The sequence below is a fragment of the Aspergillus campestris genome, assembly GCF_002847485.1.
Source record: "Aspergillus campestris IBT 28561 chromosome Unknown P168scaffold_14, whole genome shotgun sequence".
In the NCBI taxonomy this organism is placed as follows: domain Eukaryota; kingdom Fungi; phylum Ascomycota; class Eurotiomycetes; order Eurotiales; family Aspergillaceae; genus Aspergillus; species Aspergillus campestris.
Window position 1 is genome coordinate 37,500 of NW_020194349.1, and position 14,643 is coordinate 52,142.

The window sequence follows — 14,643 nt, forward strand, 5'->3', positions numbered from 1 at the left end:
TATTACGATGGTCCAAGAAGGCTCCTGATCATAGGCCCACAAGCGGGAGCTTTCAATCCCAAATATGTATGTCCAGGAATGAAAATCCAGTAACTTGAATCCCTGTTCATAGAACGGTTAACCATCCATAGTCCCGGCCAGACCACGGACCGTGGACCGTGAACCGGCTTGACCCACTGCCAACTGCCGTCCCGGACGGTCCGCTACCTACGTGGACTAGTGATCCGATGCTTATGGACCAATACTGACATGAAACCTACGACAGACGTTTTGAGTACTTCAATTCCTCCAGTCAAAGTTCACTACACCATCATACCATGTAATAGATACCAGTGTTTTTTCATCCATTACAAGCTTCCATCGAGGTCCTGGAATTCGTTTTTGGTTCATCCTCAATCGCGGCCTCGACCTATAGTCAAGTTTGGCCACATGTGTCCTCCATTCGCAGTTATAGGTCCAGAGACTCCAGACAATTCTTCAGTTGTTGATCCTAGCAGGCAGGTACACACCTCGAATAACTTGATCAACTGACGATTCTGATCTGCCCCATTTTACGGTCTCGGTATCATAAACTAATTCGTAGAATTGGTCCTGACTCCTGAATAGTGGCCTATATATCACATAATTCACATTCTCCTCCACCAAGTTTGATCTATGACTTCACAGGTCCTAGCGTTTTGATTACTAATCATCTTGAGGTTGTAATCACCTAACTGAGCCCTATATCAGTGTCATTTTCAGGGCGGATCGGGGCGGATTTTTGGGAGGGTTGCCCCAATCCAACCGGGGTTCAGGGTAGAGTTACATTTGGTGTGGTTCGGTGCGGATCTTGCGGTGCGGTTATGCCACTAGTTTGGGGGCTGACTTCAAAATCTGCCCTGAATCCAAATAGTCCGGGTGTGGCCGTTTGGGGCAGACTTTAGTGGGTCTTTTAAAGCTTGGTATAGCTGACCTATTTAGACAAGAAACTAAACCTATTGAAGTTAAATTAGCCTAATTTTAGGGCGGATTCCGGGTTCGAATCAAATCTATTTAGATATTTTATATTATATACTATATAGTCTTTTATCCTAGATATCAATCAAGATTCAAGAACTAGTATTGAGGATAAGGAATATCTATATATATTATCATTATATAATATAAATATACACCGAAAATATCACTATGTTCTTAAGCTATTAATCTTACATTTTTCACTCTTTGAATGTAGCTTACAATTTTTCTAATCCTTTATCTAGTAGGTCTGGATTTCCGGCTTGGAGCAGATCGAGTTCTCGAAATATAGACAGATTTAGCCAGATCTTGGCAGATCCTGTGCCCAGCCTCTAAACCCTGTTCTGGGTTTAATTATGGTTACTGTGCTGAAAGAGTGGTGTGTGCCTTTGATATAGCTAAGGCGATCACCGGACCCTCTGCCTAGCATAGGAAAATGGCCTTATGATGATTCGATGGCGGTCTATATCAAGTGAGAGATCAAATATGTATTCTCCATTTCATTCTTATTTAGTGCCCGACTTTCTCAGCATTAACTTCCTCTTACAGCTGGCTAGAGCCTAGACCTGGTTCTTGATATTCTGGAATGTGTTCTAGTACATCAAAATTGAGACCAGAAGAAAGGGGTAACAAAGTTAAAATCGCAACACGGTTTCGAGGTGTGCAATCCTAATAGGTGGCCGTACAGATTTCAATAACAGCATAAATGACCCTCGATATGTTTATATTGATCCTGGGAGACAAACAAGCAATATGCAAGACCAAAGAGAACCGCGTCCACCCTCGACCCCTGACTCTAATTCTCGGCACACTTGACAGTTGTCTGAAACAGATATAAGGCGTCACTTCATTTTAGACTGCCTAGCCATATCATACCGTCCAGACAGCCTTCCGGGACTGAGAGAGCAATATATTTTCCTTCATGAATTGATTAAGATTGCACTCAGGATAGAGTGAACTCCGTACCACGAGTGTAAGGTTAATCGAGGAGAGTACTGAGATATAACCATCAATCAGACAAACCGGTAAAAGATATTAATTTGCGGATGCTACATCCCTGGGCTTTGAGGCGAGGAGCTCTCGCTCTTTATTTTTCTCCGCAATGATTCTCCGTTCATTGGCAGCCCACACCCGTAGCTGAGTCGTATTTTGCAAGCACCATAAGACAACCTCGCGCGTCGCATAGGTATCTTCAACACAATCATGACCACTCTTTCCAGCTTGGATATCCCGGTCAAGGAACTGCCGAACGAGCGTCTTCAGGGCCCAGTGTCGCTGGCAGTCCTCACCCACCGCAACCCGCGTCATGGTAGCCGAGTCAACAACGCAGGTGTGTACCATGCCAAGAACAGCAAGGTCGTGATGAAGACTGTGCCCAATGAGGATTGTTTGCGCATCAATAAACCGCCATAGAAGATGCCTTGCAGCTCGCCAGCCGTTTATCAACTTCCCCTCCCGCTGTTTCTCCGCGAGAAGGAACGAATTGACACCGCTGAACTTCGTGCGCCAGGATATCACATGGCCTTGCGGAGAGACGTAGGTATCAAATATAATTTCGCCGCTTAGGAAATCGACCGCGCTAACACGAACAACCTCGCTGCATTCGCGGCCATTGGCTCCGAGAACCCCGACCATTTCACAATCTAGTACGATAGCTTTGTGTGCGCTCTGGTTGTATGCTGGTGTAGGCGCCATCATACCCAGTTTTGCATCGGGTGCTGCGAAGTTATGGACAGAGAGGACGGTACAGCCCTTTGAACTGCCGAGTTGCTTGCAGTTAACGCACAGCGTCGTCTTTGGAACTCGGCCCCGTATTATTCCTTGCTAGCAGTTACCCTGTTAATTCAGGGCTCAGATAGCAGAAGTATTTGTCCAGTACTCACGTGGAATGCCTTTCTTTCCGGATGAAATCGGCATACCGACTCCGCTGGGCCTCTGCTGATACTTCGCTTTGTAACTTATGATGATCATGTTAGCGTGAACCGCCCAAGCGGTCAAGCGGTCTTCTTACCTCTACAGCCATTACACTGTCTTGTCATGTCGACATCCGCGGGCGATGGCGTCTGGGTCCAGTATCGCTCCCCCGCCAGGCATTCAATGGGGTGGCATTGCGCTTGCAGGGCATCCAGCAATACATCACGCTCACTCACCGGGATCGCCGACCATGGTGCAGGGACTTCAGGTACGGCTGGTTTGGAGCGCGCGGAGTTTGTACCTTCCTCCTGACGATCCACTGATACCGGAGCAACCGGGTTATCGGCCCTCGCCTTGGCTGGGACTGCATCGAACAAAGTTATTCCCCCGGGGCCCACCAAAGAATCGGACGCAGTATGAAGCGCTGCAAGTGCGCTCCTGAGGCCGATTTCGATATCCGGATCACCCTTCGAAAACGATGTTGGCGGTGCGTATAGCCCTCGGCGTAGTTGTGGGAGTGGACGTGGTTGATCCTCCAAGTTTGCTAGCGGCTCTTCAACGTTGTTATTCTCCTTTGCGGAGATTCTGTCTACTTCTACCTCGGGCGCTCTTACCATTTCGGCCTTGCAATTTAGGTTTGAGGCTGGGATTTTTGCTATGTTGGATGAAAGTCTTTGTGAAGCATCTGGGAGGGTCCTATGCTTCGGGGAATCCCTCTTATGTTTCCACAATGCTGTTTTGTTTACGAACTGTCTGTCGCAAAGCTTGCACCTGGACCCTTTGTTTGTTGAAAAGACCTTCAACTCATTCGTGCTAGGTGCCGCAGACGGTGGGGCTAAATACGAATCAATTACCCAGTCTTTCCATTAATCTAGAAATTGGACTGGACCCAGGAAACTTACCCGAGGTTTCCTCTCGATGCGCTTTTGAGCTTCGACAATGCATGCGTAGAGCGTCTGGAGTGACGAAGGTTTTCTGGCAGATATAGCAGTAGAAAGTCCCTCCACCGCTGGAGGGTAAATCTGTCGTTTGTCTTCTTTTATGCATCTTGTACAGCAAATCGCAGCCTTTCGAATTTCTTGGTATCGTAGGGTACACTTCAGCGGCCGGTGGTTCCTGTCCCGGCCAGAAGAGAATCGTGTAATTATATACCTTTGCGACACCACACGGTAACCCAGGAGATAACACTCGAGGCTGACAGAATATTCTTTTTGGGCATTGCAGATCAACTTACCCCGCCTCGTAAGTTGACACCGTATCCAATCAAGTCACAGCCACGCGTATGACGCAAAGCCTTTCCTGCACGCTATGGCGCAGCATCGGGGTGTTATTGGCGCAGAGCACCTGCAGTATTGAGCTGTCGTGTCTATTCTGTCTTGAGTCAGCGCGTGTTCGCGGCTTAGCTCACCGTATAGGAGTGCCTCCTATTGTCATCAGTTCCAAATATCGAAGGTTCTATCAGCACACTACTTGTTATCTTGGGTTGTCTACGTTCGCCTAATTAGGGCGCAGGAGCTTCTACCGCGGAGGAAGTTGTTAATATACATAGAGACCCGAAGGGTTAATTTAAGGGGGCAGTCGCAAGCCTATATGACACACTGAGCCGGCCGCCCGAACTCATTAGGTATACATAGGTCCAACTGACCATTGTATTAAGAACCGCCATACTTGAAGAACTTGAAAGTATCTCTGAATGTCTAAGCTGTTTTTTTGTGTTTATCAATATTGAATAATAGAACTATATAGGATACTTGACCTCATTATATCTATGAGTATTTGATTAGAATATTGAAAATTGAACATATAGATTGAATACATCTTAGTACATGTCAAGATCGAGATAGGAAATCTGTCACGGCGCGGCGTACGCTGATTATCCCCTCTCAGTCATCTTTCCACGGTATCCATTAATAAAACGCGAACTGTCATTCAAATATCTGGTGCATAAGGTCTCCTCACTGGACACTAGTGTCTCTCTACGCTATAAATCACTTATCAATTCTACGAATTGTTCCTCCCAGTCCTCTTCATCATTGGAAAATTGGGGAGGCTTTCCCCATTCAAGGTGAGATTGATCTCCTTCAGCCCACCAACCTTTGGCTCCTTCCCTAAACAGCCGCCGTCTCTTCACCATCGACGCAATCGTGGCGTCCTTCCGTCGCTCAAGTTCCTCTTCATCAGGAAGCGGTGGTAATGTGAACGGTTGAGAGTAAATGCCCGACTCATTGAGACGCGCATTATCCCACATGACGTAGCCCCATGCGCGCAACTCACGGCAATGGACACTCCAAACAAATTGCTCCGAGTTCAGGTCTAAGTGCGACCACCTCCATACCTCAGCGGCTCCTGAATCGGGCTCTCGTAATTCGGGGATGTGCAATAGCTTGGCTTGTTCGAAAGTATACTCTTTCAGAGGAGTTGAGTTTTGAACTCCTCCCAGGAAAATCCATTGAAGCAAGCCGGGTAAAAAAGGATATGACCCTTTGAGCTTGCGGTTAAAATGTCGCTTGCGTTGTTCGTACGTTGGTGCTGTGGTGGCTTCGAGAATAAACTCTAAGCCGTTGGAAAGCTTTGGATCATTAGACCAAGTATCGGTTATTGCTCATGGAGATGATCTTACCAGCCCTGGTATGTAACCATATCTCTGATTGAACTCCCAGGCATCATTCATGCCATAATTTATCCCTGAGCTTCCCCAGTCCACATCATGCCCAGCAATCTCGTTGAAGGCTATATAAAAAAAAATCCCATGAGCATCTTCGTTAAAGATACATTGCCGGAAAGCCAGAAGAGAACTTACGGACAGCGGTCCTTCGAAACAGATATTCACCGGCCGTGGCAAGCTGTTCCAATTCCCAAACAGCATAGTTCTTGTAATAGACGTCCCACTGCTCTTCTTCCTGGAAATCAGGTGAGAGCTTTGGCCTTTCAAACCTATCACCATAGTCACAGTCATCTCTCTTCCTGAAGAGATGTCTATACACCTCGAGTCGGTAGAAACTCCTTGCCACCCGGTTCCATTCCTGCGAGGACGGTGGACATTGCGGCAAGGCAGGATTACTTGACAGGGCGGCAGTAATGAGGTCCGATGTGAAAGTTTCGACGGCCTGATATAACTTTTGCATGGAAAACGCGTCATTCAGGGGGATAGATTTTGGGATTTCATAATTCTTGTGTCGGTCCAATATGGCTAACACCTTCTCCCGCGTCCAATCTTGGGTCGTGGCTCCACGGGACCATGTCCAGCCCTCAATAGATGAGGCATCGAGGGCAAACGCAGCATCGGGGAGTAAGTCATGAGGGATCACATTCATCAACACTTTAATAGTGATCAACTCTTTTCCATTGTGAAAATCAGAATAAATACTTGAGTGCGAAAGGATTGCGGCTTTCAGCGTGTGTAGATCTGGAAGATGACAGAGAATGGCTTGCTTTACCTCAGTTGGCAAAGAACATAAGCATGGTCGAGAAACCAGATCGGTGGAGTCCATGTTGGTTGCGACTATACCCCGTCTATATTGTAGAATCTGACTATGAGGAAGGGTCTATGAGGTTCTTGGTAGATAAGGAAACCGAAGACAGGCTGCTGTCTATAAGCGCCGCGGGGCATACTAACTAAAGATGGAGCGGGTACTACTGGAGCAGAGGATGCGTGCTGAAACGGAAGCATAGCCGAATAGACCTTGGTTCACCAACTTGAGCGTAAGATCTGAAGCTCTTCAGGCGGTTACTGCCCACATATGCCTCATTATTTGCTTTCCTCTGTCGATGCAAGCCATGTTCCATGTACATTAGACCACACCATAGTTCCTTGGCACCGTGAAACCCCAATGCTTTCTTTCCCGTCAATCATTTCTGACCATCCTCCTCCTTGATTTTCAGAGCGGATCTTAAATATGAACTCTGTTGTTGCCTCACGACTCAAACCACTGAGCTATCTTTGAGAAATTATTGCAACCTGCAGGGTGCCCTATTGTCTGGCCAATATTTATCAATAATAAGTTTTTTATCTACCAAACTTAGGAGTATGACGTAATTTCTACTGAGTTAGCAATTAACATGATTACCAACACCAATAATCTGACTGAATGTGGCAGTACCATCCTTCACTGACGAATTAGCCTCAGTGCTTTGAGGTTGAACAGAAGATATGACAATCAAGGTGACGATGTCAAAGCTAAGGGGGGCTGTTTATCTATTCCTTTCGGGTAGCGCCTCTTGTTTGGCTGATGGCGCCTCTCCAAATTGCGTAAATGCGACTTTCTAGTCGTTCAGCTGAAGATATTCAGGCAGGTAAAGAGCGGACTGAAGAAGGCGCCGAAGCGCGCACGACCAAGCCGGTAACGCTCGGTGACCACAGCCATACTTGTGCTGGTGTAAGTTTTTTTTTCATCTTTGCAAATGATTTTTTGAGTTCCAGTCTGAGTGCCTCATATCCTACCCGATCGTGCCGACCAGTTCATGCTAGATGGTTGTGGCGCAATATCATGGTGGGGTGTTATTGTCAGATGTGATCCCTGACTCGGCATCAACAACATCTGCTAATGTGTGCGACAGCACTGTCTGATATCCGATGATCCAGCTTCCCGGATAATCTGTTGATGGAAGGGGATACACAATCATTCAATCCCAACTGGACGGCTCAGCCGAGGCACACGACCTGCCTGTGCTAGAGACAGTACGGACGATATTGTTGACTCAATCAACAGCACACGGTGATTACCATAGGTGATGTTAGATTTTAGGCCTGATAGAGAGCAATAGCATCCTTGAAGCACCCATGCCTGGCGTGCAAAATCTGCCGGCTATCCGGCTCCACCATGATTAGTCGTGTCTCATCGGAGCTAGACTTCCCTCGGGATTGGCCGCACTTATCATATTGCAGGGAGTGGAGTGGGCCGTGGCTTCTTGCACACAAAGTGACCTCCCCAAACCGTGTGCGATCGCGAGGTCGAGATCTGATCACCCTATCATGGCCATTGTTGAAGCAAGACGACATAAATGTGGACCACGGCGCAGCCGAGGTGCCACTCGCCCATAGAATCCATCCAGGGCTTGGCTATCAGTTTCAACGGTTGGGAAATTCTAGAATCTATGTTCTATCGTGATTCTTGTTTTTAGAAGAAAGAGGATTTTCTATCCTCTCCATCGCCCCCAGACCCAGTGCTGCATCTAAACACAGGCGACCGTCGCCCTTTGGGACACAACCACCCCAGTTGACGTATCGATACTACTGATCGACATCTTGTGTGACTACACTGCATCGATTCCCCCCTTCCCTCACCATGGTGGAAATTCCAGAGCCGAGTGGCCTCCCGTTCTTTGGGAATATTGGCTCCATCGACCAGGAATTCCCCCTGGGTTCCATGGTCGGTCTGGCCGACGAATTAGGTGCGTGTCCAGATTGAATTCAAGCGCCTCGCTCCCGGCTAATGGCCCATCAACCAGGCGAGATCTACCGTCTACGCTTCCCCGGACGCTCGGTCGTGGTCGTCTCCACTCACGCCTTGGTTGATGAGACCTGTGACGAGAAACGGTTCAAAAAATCCGTTAATTCGGCGCTATTGGTGAGAGAGATGGGTGATTCCATGACGCTTTTCAGGTCGGCAACTGACCTTAACGGCAGCATATTCGCGATGGCGTGCATGATGGATTGTTCACCGTGAGTTAACCCCCTGGAGTAGACCGCATCTGTTCCCATCGTGCTGACTGTGACCCATGATAGGCAAAAATGGGCGAGGTCAATTGGGAGGTTGCCCATCGGGTCTTGATGCCCGCGTTCGGCCCGCTGTCAATTCGGGGAATGTTTGACGAGATGCACGACATCGCCAGCCAGCTGGCCCTGAAGTGGGCGCGATATGGGCCCGACGCCCCCATCATGGTCTCGGATGACTTCACCCGCTTGGCACTCGACACCCTCGCCCTCTGCTCGATGGGGTACCGATTTAACAGCTACTACTCCCCTACGCTGCATCCGTTCATCCAGGCCATGGGGGACTTTCTGACCGAAGCCGGGGGGAAATCGCGGCGGCCCCCGTTGCCGGGCGTCTTCTTCCGCGCCCGGGAGCAAAAATTCCAGGATGACATTGCCGTGCTGCGCGAGACGGCCCAGGGAGTACTCACGGCCCGCAAGGCGGGCCAGAGTGATCGCAATGATCTGCTGGCAGCCATGCTGCGGGGGGTCGACGCGCAAACTGGCCAAAAGATGACCGACGAAAGCATCATGGATAACCTGATCACTTTCCTCATCGCGGGCCACGAGACCACGTCTGGCCTGCTGTCATTTGTGTTTTACCAGCTTCTGACCCACCCGGACACCTACCGCAAGGCCCAGCAGGAGGTCGATGCGGTGGTGGGCCAGGGAGTAATTGATGTATCCCACCTGTCGAAGCTGCCCTATATCAACGGGGTCCTCCGCGAGACCCTGCGACTCAATGCCACCATCCCGCTGTTTACCGTGGAGGCGTTCGAGGACACGCTCCTCGCGGGCAAATACCCGGTGCGGGCGGGGGAGACCATCATCAACCTCCTCGCCAAGTCGCATCTGGATCCGGCCATCTACGGGGATGACGCGGGGTCCTTTCGCCCGGAACGCATGTTAGACGAGGAATTCAACACGCGCCAAAAGTCATTCCCCAACGCCTGGAAACCGTTTGGGAACGGCATGCGGGCCTGCATTGGACGCCCGTTCGCCTGGCAGGAAGCCCTCCTGGTCATGGCCATGCTCCTCCAGAACTTCGATTTCTCGCTGGAACCCGACTACCAGCTCCACATCAAGCAGACCTTGACCATCAAGCCCAAGGACATGGTTATGAGGGCGACCCTGCGCCACGGACTGACCCCGACCACTCTAGAGCGCAGGCTGGCGGGGCTGGCGGCCGAGGCGACACAGTCCCAGACCCCTGCCGAATCGGCCGCGGGCGCGCAGACCGGAATCCCCTTGACCGTCTTATACGGGTCCAATAGTGGCACGTGTGACACCCTGGCCCGGCGCATTGCCGTCGACGCTCCGTCGCGAGGCTTCCGAGTCGTCCAGTGTGACAGCCTCGATCGCGCCCGTGATGCGCTCCCTCGGGGGGCGCCGGTCGTCATCGTGACCCCGTCGTACGAAGGACAGCCGCCGGACAATGCCAAACAGTTCGTGTCGTGGCTGGAAGGTCTGAACCATCATGATAAGCCGCTCAAGGACGTCTCCTACGCGGTCTTTGGCTGCGGAAACAAGGAATGGGCACAAACCTTCCACCGAATCCCCAAGCTAGTGGACTCCACGCTTGAACAGCTGGGAGCCACCCGCCTGGCGGGCTTGGGACTCACCGATGTCGCGTCCGACGAGTTGTTCTCCACCTTCGAGACATGGGCGGAACACACACTGTGGCCGCAGCTGATGGCACGATACACCGCGGGGACGATCCCGCCGAGTGTGTCCGCGCCCCCGGAAGTAGGCGTCGAGGTGACGATGTGCAAGTCGCGCACCCAAGTGTTACGCCAGGATGTGGGTCAGGCCACCGTCGTCGACACCCAGGTCCTGACCAGTGAGGTGGCAAAGGAGCGCCGAAAGATCCATCTCGAGATCCGCCTGCCGGACGAACTCCGGTACAGCGCGGGTGACTACCTCGCGATTCTTCCTATTAACCCCCTCGAAACCGTGCGCCGGGCTATGCGACAGTTCAAGCTGCCCTTGGACGCACAGATCAAGATCGCTGCCTCCAGTCTGACCACTGCCCTACCGACAGACCGACCAGTGGCAGCCAGCGACATCCTGAGCTCTTACGTGGAGCTCTCCCAACCCGCTACGCGCAAGGTAAGATAGGCAGAGCCCACTGAACACGGTAAAGGCTAACTTGCATCGTCTGTAGGATCTCAAAACAATGGCCGGTGCCACGACGGACGCGGATACGAAGGTGGCTCTGGATGCATACGCGAATGAAACTTATGCCGACGACATCCTCGCCAAGAGTGTCTCCATCCTGGACATCCTGGAGCAATATCCAGCAATCGATCTGCGACTGGGATCCTTCCTGCTCATGCTACCATCCATGAGATTGCGACAATAGTCAGTGTCATCCTTGCAATCCCATGATCACGGTCTCGTACTAATGTTCGAATGCAGCTCCATCTCCTCGTCGCCCCTCTGGAACCCCAAACACGCCACCATCACTCTGTCTATCCTCGACGCACCCTCTCGCTCCAGTCAAGGGGGACATCGCCACCTTGGTGTGGCATCCTCCTATCTCGATTCCCTTCGTCCTGGCGACATCGTACAAGTCACGACCCGCCAATCTGGCGGGGGCTTCAGCATGCCCGACAAACTCGACCGAACCCCGATGATCTGTATCGCGGCCGGCACCGGCCTTGCGCCCTTCCGCGGCTTCCTCCAGGAGCGAGCCGCCCTGTTGCAGCAGTCGAAGACACTTGCCCCTGCACTCCTCTTCTTTGGGTGTCGCGCCCCGGGACAAGATGATCTGTACCGTGCGCAGCTCGAGGAGTGGCAGCGACAGGCTGTGGTGGATGTACGATGGGCGTTTAGCCGGGCGGCGGACAAGAGTGAAGGCTGTGCGCACGTCAACGATCGCATCTGGCACGACCGTAAAGACGTATCAGAGCTCTGGCGCAACGGTGCAAAGGTGTTTGTATGCGGGTCGAGGGGGGTGGCCGATAGCGCCAAGGGAGCGATCCTCCAGATCTTCCGCGAGGAGACGACGGGGAGGGAGGGAGATGAGAGCCCAGTGGACGGGTCAGACGAGGATCGTGCGGAACAGTGGTTCCAGGAGCAGAGGAATGTTCGATATGTGATGGATGTGTTTGATTAGCGGGCTCATTACGGAGCTTTAATGAGAGCCTTGCAGTAGATAGGGATTCTCAATCGCGGAGAAAACAACATGGTCCATAGAAGGGAAATGGCTATCTAACGATCTCCTCGGCGAAGGTGTCTGCCTTCATGTCCGCAGTATTTATTTTACATATTCAGGAGCAAATTACCAAGGAATGGTGGACTTGGTTATATGATCTCAGTCACTGCGAAGTCAAGTTGGGTTGTAAATTTTGGATAATATCTCACTATTAGGAGCCATACAATTCTGCGGCTTCTGTTTGCGAAGTATTGTGCTATCTGTTAGTAGTTTTCTTTCTTATCCTTATTTTTCCCTCTTTGTTTTGGTTCCTCCATCTGGAATAAGCATTGTTGATACATGAAAACTATACTCTGTACGCAGTATATATATCGACTATCGAGATCTTGATAGTTGCTTGAGAGTGTACAACAAAATCAATAGAAATCCGTACAATACCAATAGTTGAATTATGGAAAAGACCTCAATATAAAGAGGGATATTATAGCTAAGTTTGTACAAGAAATCGAAGGGTTCATTCTACCTGTCTAAACCAGTGCCTTCGAAGACTGGCAATAGTGAATCCCCCGATCCACTATCCCTTTCGCGCGCTACAGCCAACCAGGATGATTGTATTGTGGAAAGTGTTCCTAGCCCATTACTCCTTTGAGCATAGTCAGGTACCATGCGTCATTCCATGTCAGTCTCCGTTTCTATTAGGGTCGGTCCGTGTTTTGGGCTGATTACCCCGCCTTGGCTCATTTCGTTTGAGATTCTATCCTCAGTCCCGTACACGACTTCAAGGAGATCATGTACTCCCAAACATGGTGGGCAGTGTGATGCTCACAAATTCCTTATTATGGCATTACCCCATTGACCGGTGGTCTCATGGCGATGATGATACGTCAAGGTTGACATTGGAGTACGGGGTCTGGAATGGACACCGTCCGTCCAGTCCGGATCCAATTCGGTAAAGCCCCTAGTGGCGCCCTTGGTCAACTCTTGGTTCTGTTCAAACACACGCACCGTTTTGATCGCGCGATCGGCATGTTTCTGATTGTGGTTCCTTGGTAATGAATAGGGTGTTTTGAGATGTCTGGGGCAGCCAAGAGCCAAGGCGGACCATTCTCCGTGAAGACTCAAGCTAGCGTGACTTTCGAATATAATAGGCCCGCATCATCCAGCTATTAATTATCTTGTTGGTAACAGCTTGATCGTGCGCTGCGCTGGAGAATTAAGAAACCATACATCCATCATGCGATTCGATCTCTCGGCCCTCGCCGTGGCCTCCCTTCTCCCCCTGGCGTGCATGGGCAGTCCCGGCCGTCGTCAGGCTGCCAAGGGGTTTGTTACCACCTCCGGGACGAAGTTCCAACTCGATGGACAGGACTTCTATTATGCAGGCTCCAACGCGTACTATTTCCCGTTTAGCAAAGTGCGTCCACTTCCCAGTCCGGGCGGGATCGGTAGGATATCGAGTGAGCGATGACGGTTGCTGACCGCGGCAATAGAACCAAACCGACGTCGAGCTGGGCCTCACGGTAGCAAAGCAGGCGGGCCTAAAGGTATTTCGCACCTGGGGATTTAATGACCGGAACGCCACCTTTATCGATGGTGGCCTGCCCGACTATGGAGGCGAAGGGGCCGGTCCCACCGACGTCGTCTTCCAACGGTGGTCGAATGGCACGTCCACCATCGACCTGAAGCCGTTTGACAAGGTGGTCCACGCGGCGGAGCAGACGGGCATCAAGTTGATCGTCGCGCTCGTCAACAATTGGGCTGACTACGGCGGCATGGACGTCTACACGGTGAACTTGGGCGGCCAATATCACGACGACGTGAGCTGCACTCCGCTCCCCAGGGACCCCCTGCTAACCCTCGCGCCAGTTTTATCGAGTGCCCAAGATCAAGGCCGCCTACAAGCGGTACGTCAAGGAGTTTGTCACGCGGTACCGCCATTCCCCCGCCATTATGGCCTGGGAGCTGGCGAATGAGCCACGCTGCGATGCCGACGGCGAGCGAAACCTCCCCCGCAGTCCCGAAGGATGCACCCCGGAGCTCATGACCGAGTGGATCGACGAGATGAGCACCTACATCAAGCAGCTGGATCGTCGCCACCTGGTCACCTGGGGCGGCGAGGGCGGCTTCAACCGCGAGTCGGACGACTGGGCGTACAACGGAGAGAACGGCGGCGACTTTGACGGGGAGTTGGCCCTGCCCAACATTGACTTCGGGACCTTCCATTCCTACCCGGACTGGTGGACCAAGACCGTGAAATGGACGGACAAGTGGGTGCGCGACCATGCCGATGCCATGCACAAGCAAGGCAAGCCGGTCGTCCATGAGGAATACGGTGAGTGACATCCACCCCCCCCCCCCGACGGGCGGACAATCCAGGACTCACTGTGCCACAGGATGGCTCACCCCCGAGGCCCGGCGGGAGAATCTTGGGACCGTTTCCAACATTACCCGCATCCAGGCCGTGGGCGGTTGGCAGGCGATCAGTGTGGAGGAGAAGATGCCGGACCTGTTTTGGCAATTCGGGTATTCAGGGTTCTCCTACGGCAAGAACCATGACGATGGTTTCACGATCTTCCTGGACAGGTAATTCCTCCCATCTTCTCTAATGATGAGCATCGACTGACCGGTCGATAGTCCGGAGGCCAAACAGCTAGTGTACCGGCACAGCAAAGCGATGGACCAGCTGAACCAGCGCTAGCGGGGTGTCCGTGTGGCTGGTTGAGTCCCCTTTAGGGGTAACACGGTGCTATCTGTCAATGTCGCTGTATTTATCTAAGAGGTATATCTCGAGCCAATTGAATGTATAACACTAAAGTACTGTATCATCATGCTTTGACTCCATAGAAAGTAGGGCAAGACATCCACGTGGGAGGAGTGGGGGTCC

General features: G+C 51.5%; 3 protein-coding genes across 3 annotated transcripts; 2 read left to right on the forward strand and 1 right to left on the reverse strand.

Moving 5' to 3' along the window:
• Window positions 1–1,853: 1,853 nt before the first annotated feature.
• On the reverse strand, window positions 1,854–3,527 carry P168DRAFT_330261 (putative RNA exonuclease; the record flags this gene model as incomplete). The annotated part of the gene is made up of 3 exons (XM_024841565.1): window positions 1,854–2,755; window positions 2,880–2,931; window positions 3,008–3,527. The coding sequence occupies 3 exons, from the start codon at window positions 3,525–3,527 to the stop codon at window positions 2,032–2,034; spliced, it is 1,296 nt and encodes a 431-aa protein (XP_024689013.1). The 3' UTR covers window positions 1,854–2,031.
• Window positions 3,528–8,195: 4,668 nt separating this feature from the next.
• Window positions 8,196–11,836, forward strand: P168DRAFT_275645 (bifunctional cytochrome P450/NADPH--P450 reductase; the record flags this gene model as incomplete). Its single annotated transcript, XM_024835507.1, has 6 exons — window positions 8,196–8,301; window positions 8,359–8,477; window positions 8,537–8,572; window positions 8,636–10,711; window positions 10,767–10,963; window positions 11,021–11,836. The coding sequence occupies 6 exons, from the start codon at window positions 8,196–8,198 to the stop codon at window positions 11,718–11,720; spliced, it is 3,234 nt and encodes a 1,077-aa protein (XP_024689014.1). The 3' UTR covers window positions 11,721–11,836.
• A 1,211-nt stretch (window positions 11,837–13,047) lies between these two features.
• Window positions 13,048–14,457, forward strand: P168DRAFT_243850 (glycoside hydrolase 5 family protein; the record flags this gene model as incomplete). Its single annotated transcript, XM_024833891.1, has 5 exons — window positions 13,048–13,173; window positions 13,250–13,576; window positions 13,626–14,091; window positions 14,153–14,342; window positions 14,394–14,457. 5 exons carry the CDS (start codon window positions 13,048–13,050, stop codon window positions 14,455–14,457), a joined length of 1,173 nt encoding a protein of 390 aa, XP_024689015.1.
• Between the last annotated feature and the right edge of the window lie 186 nt (window positions 14,458–14,643).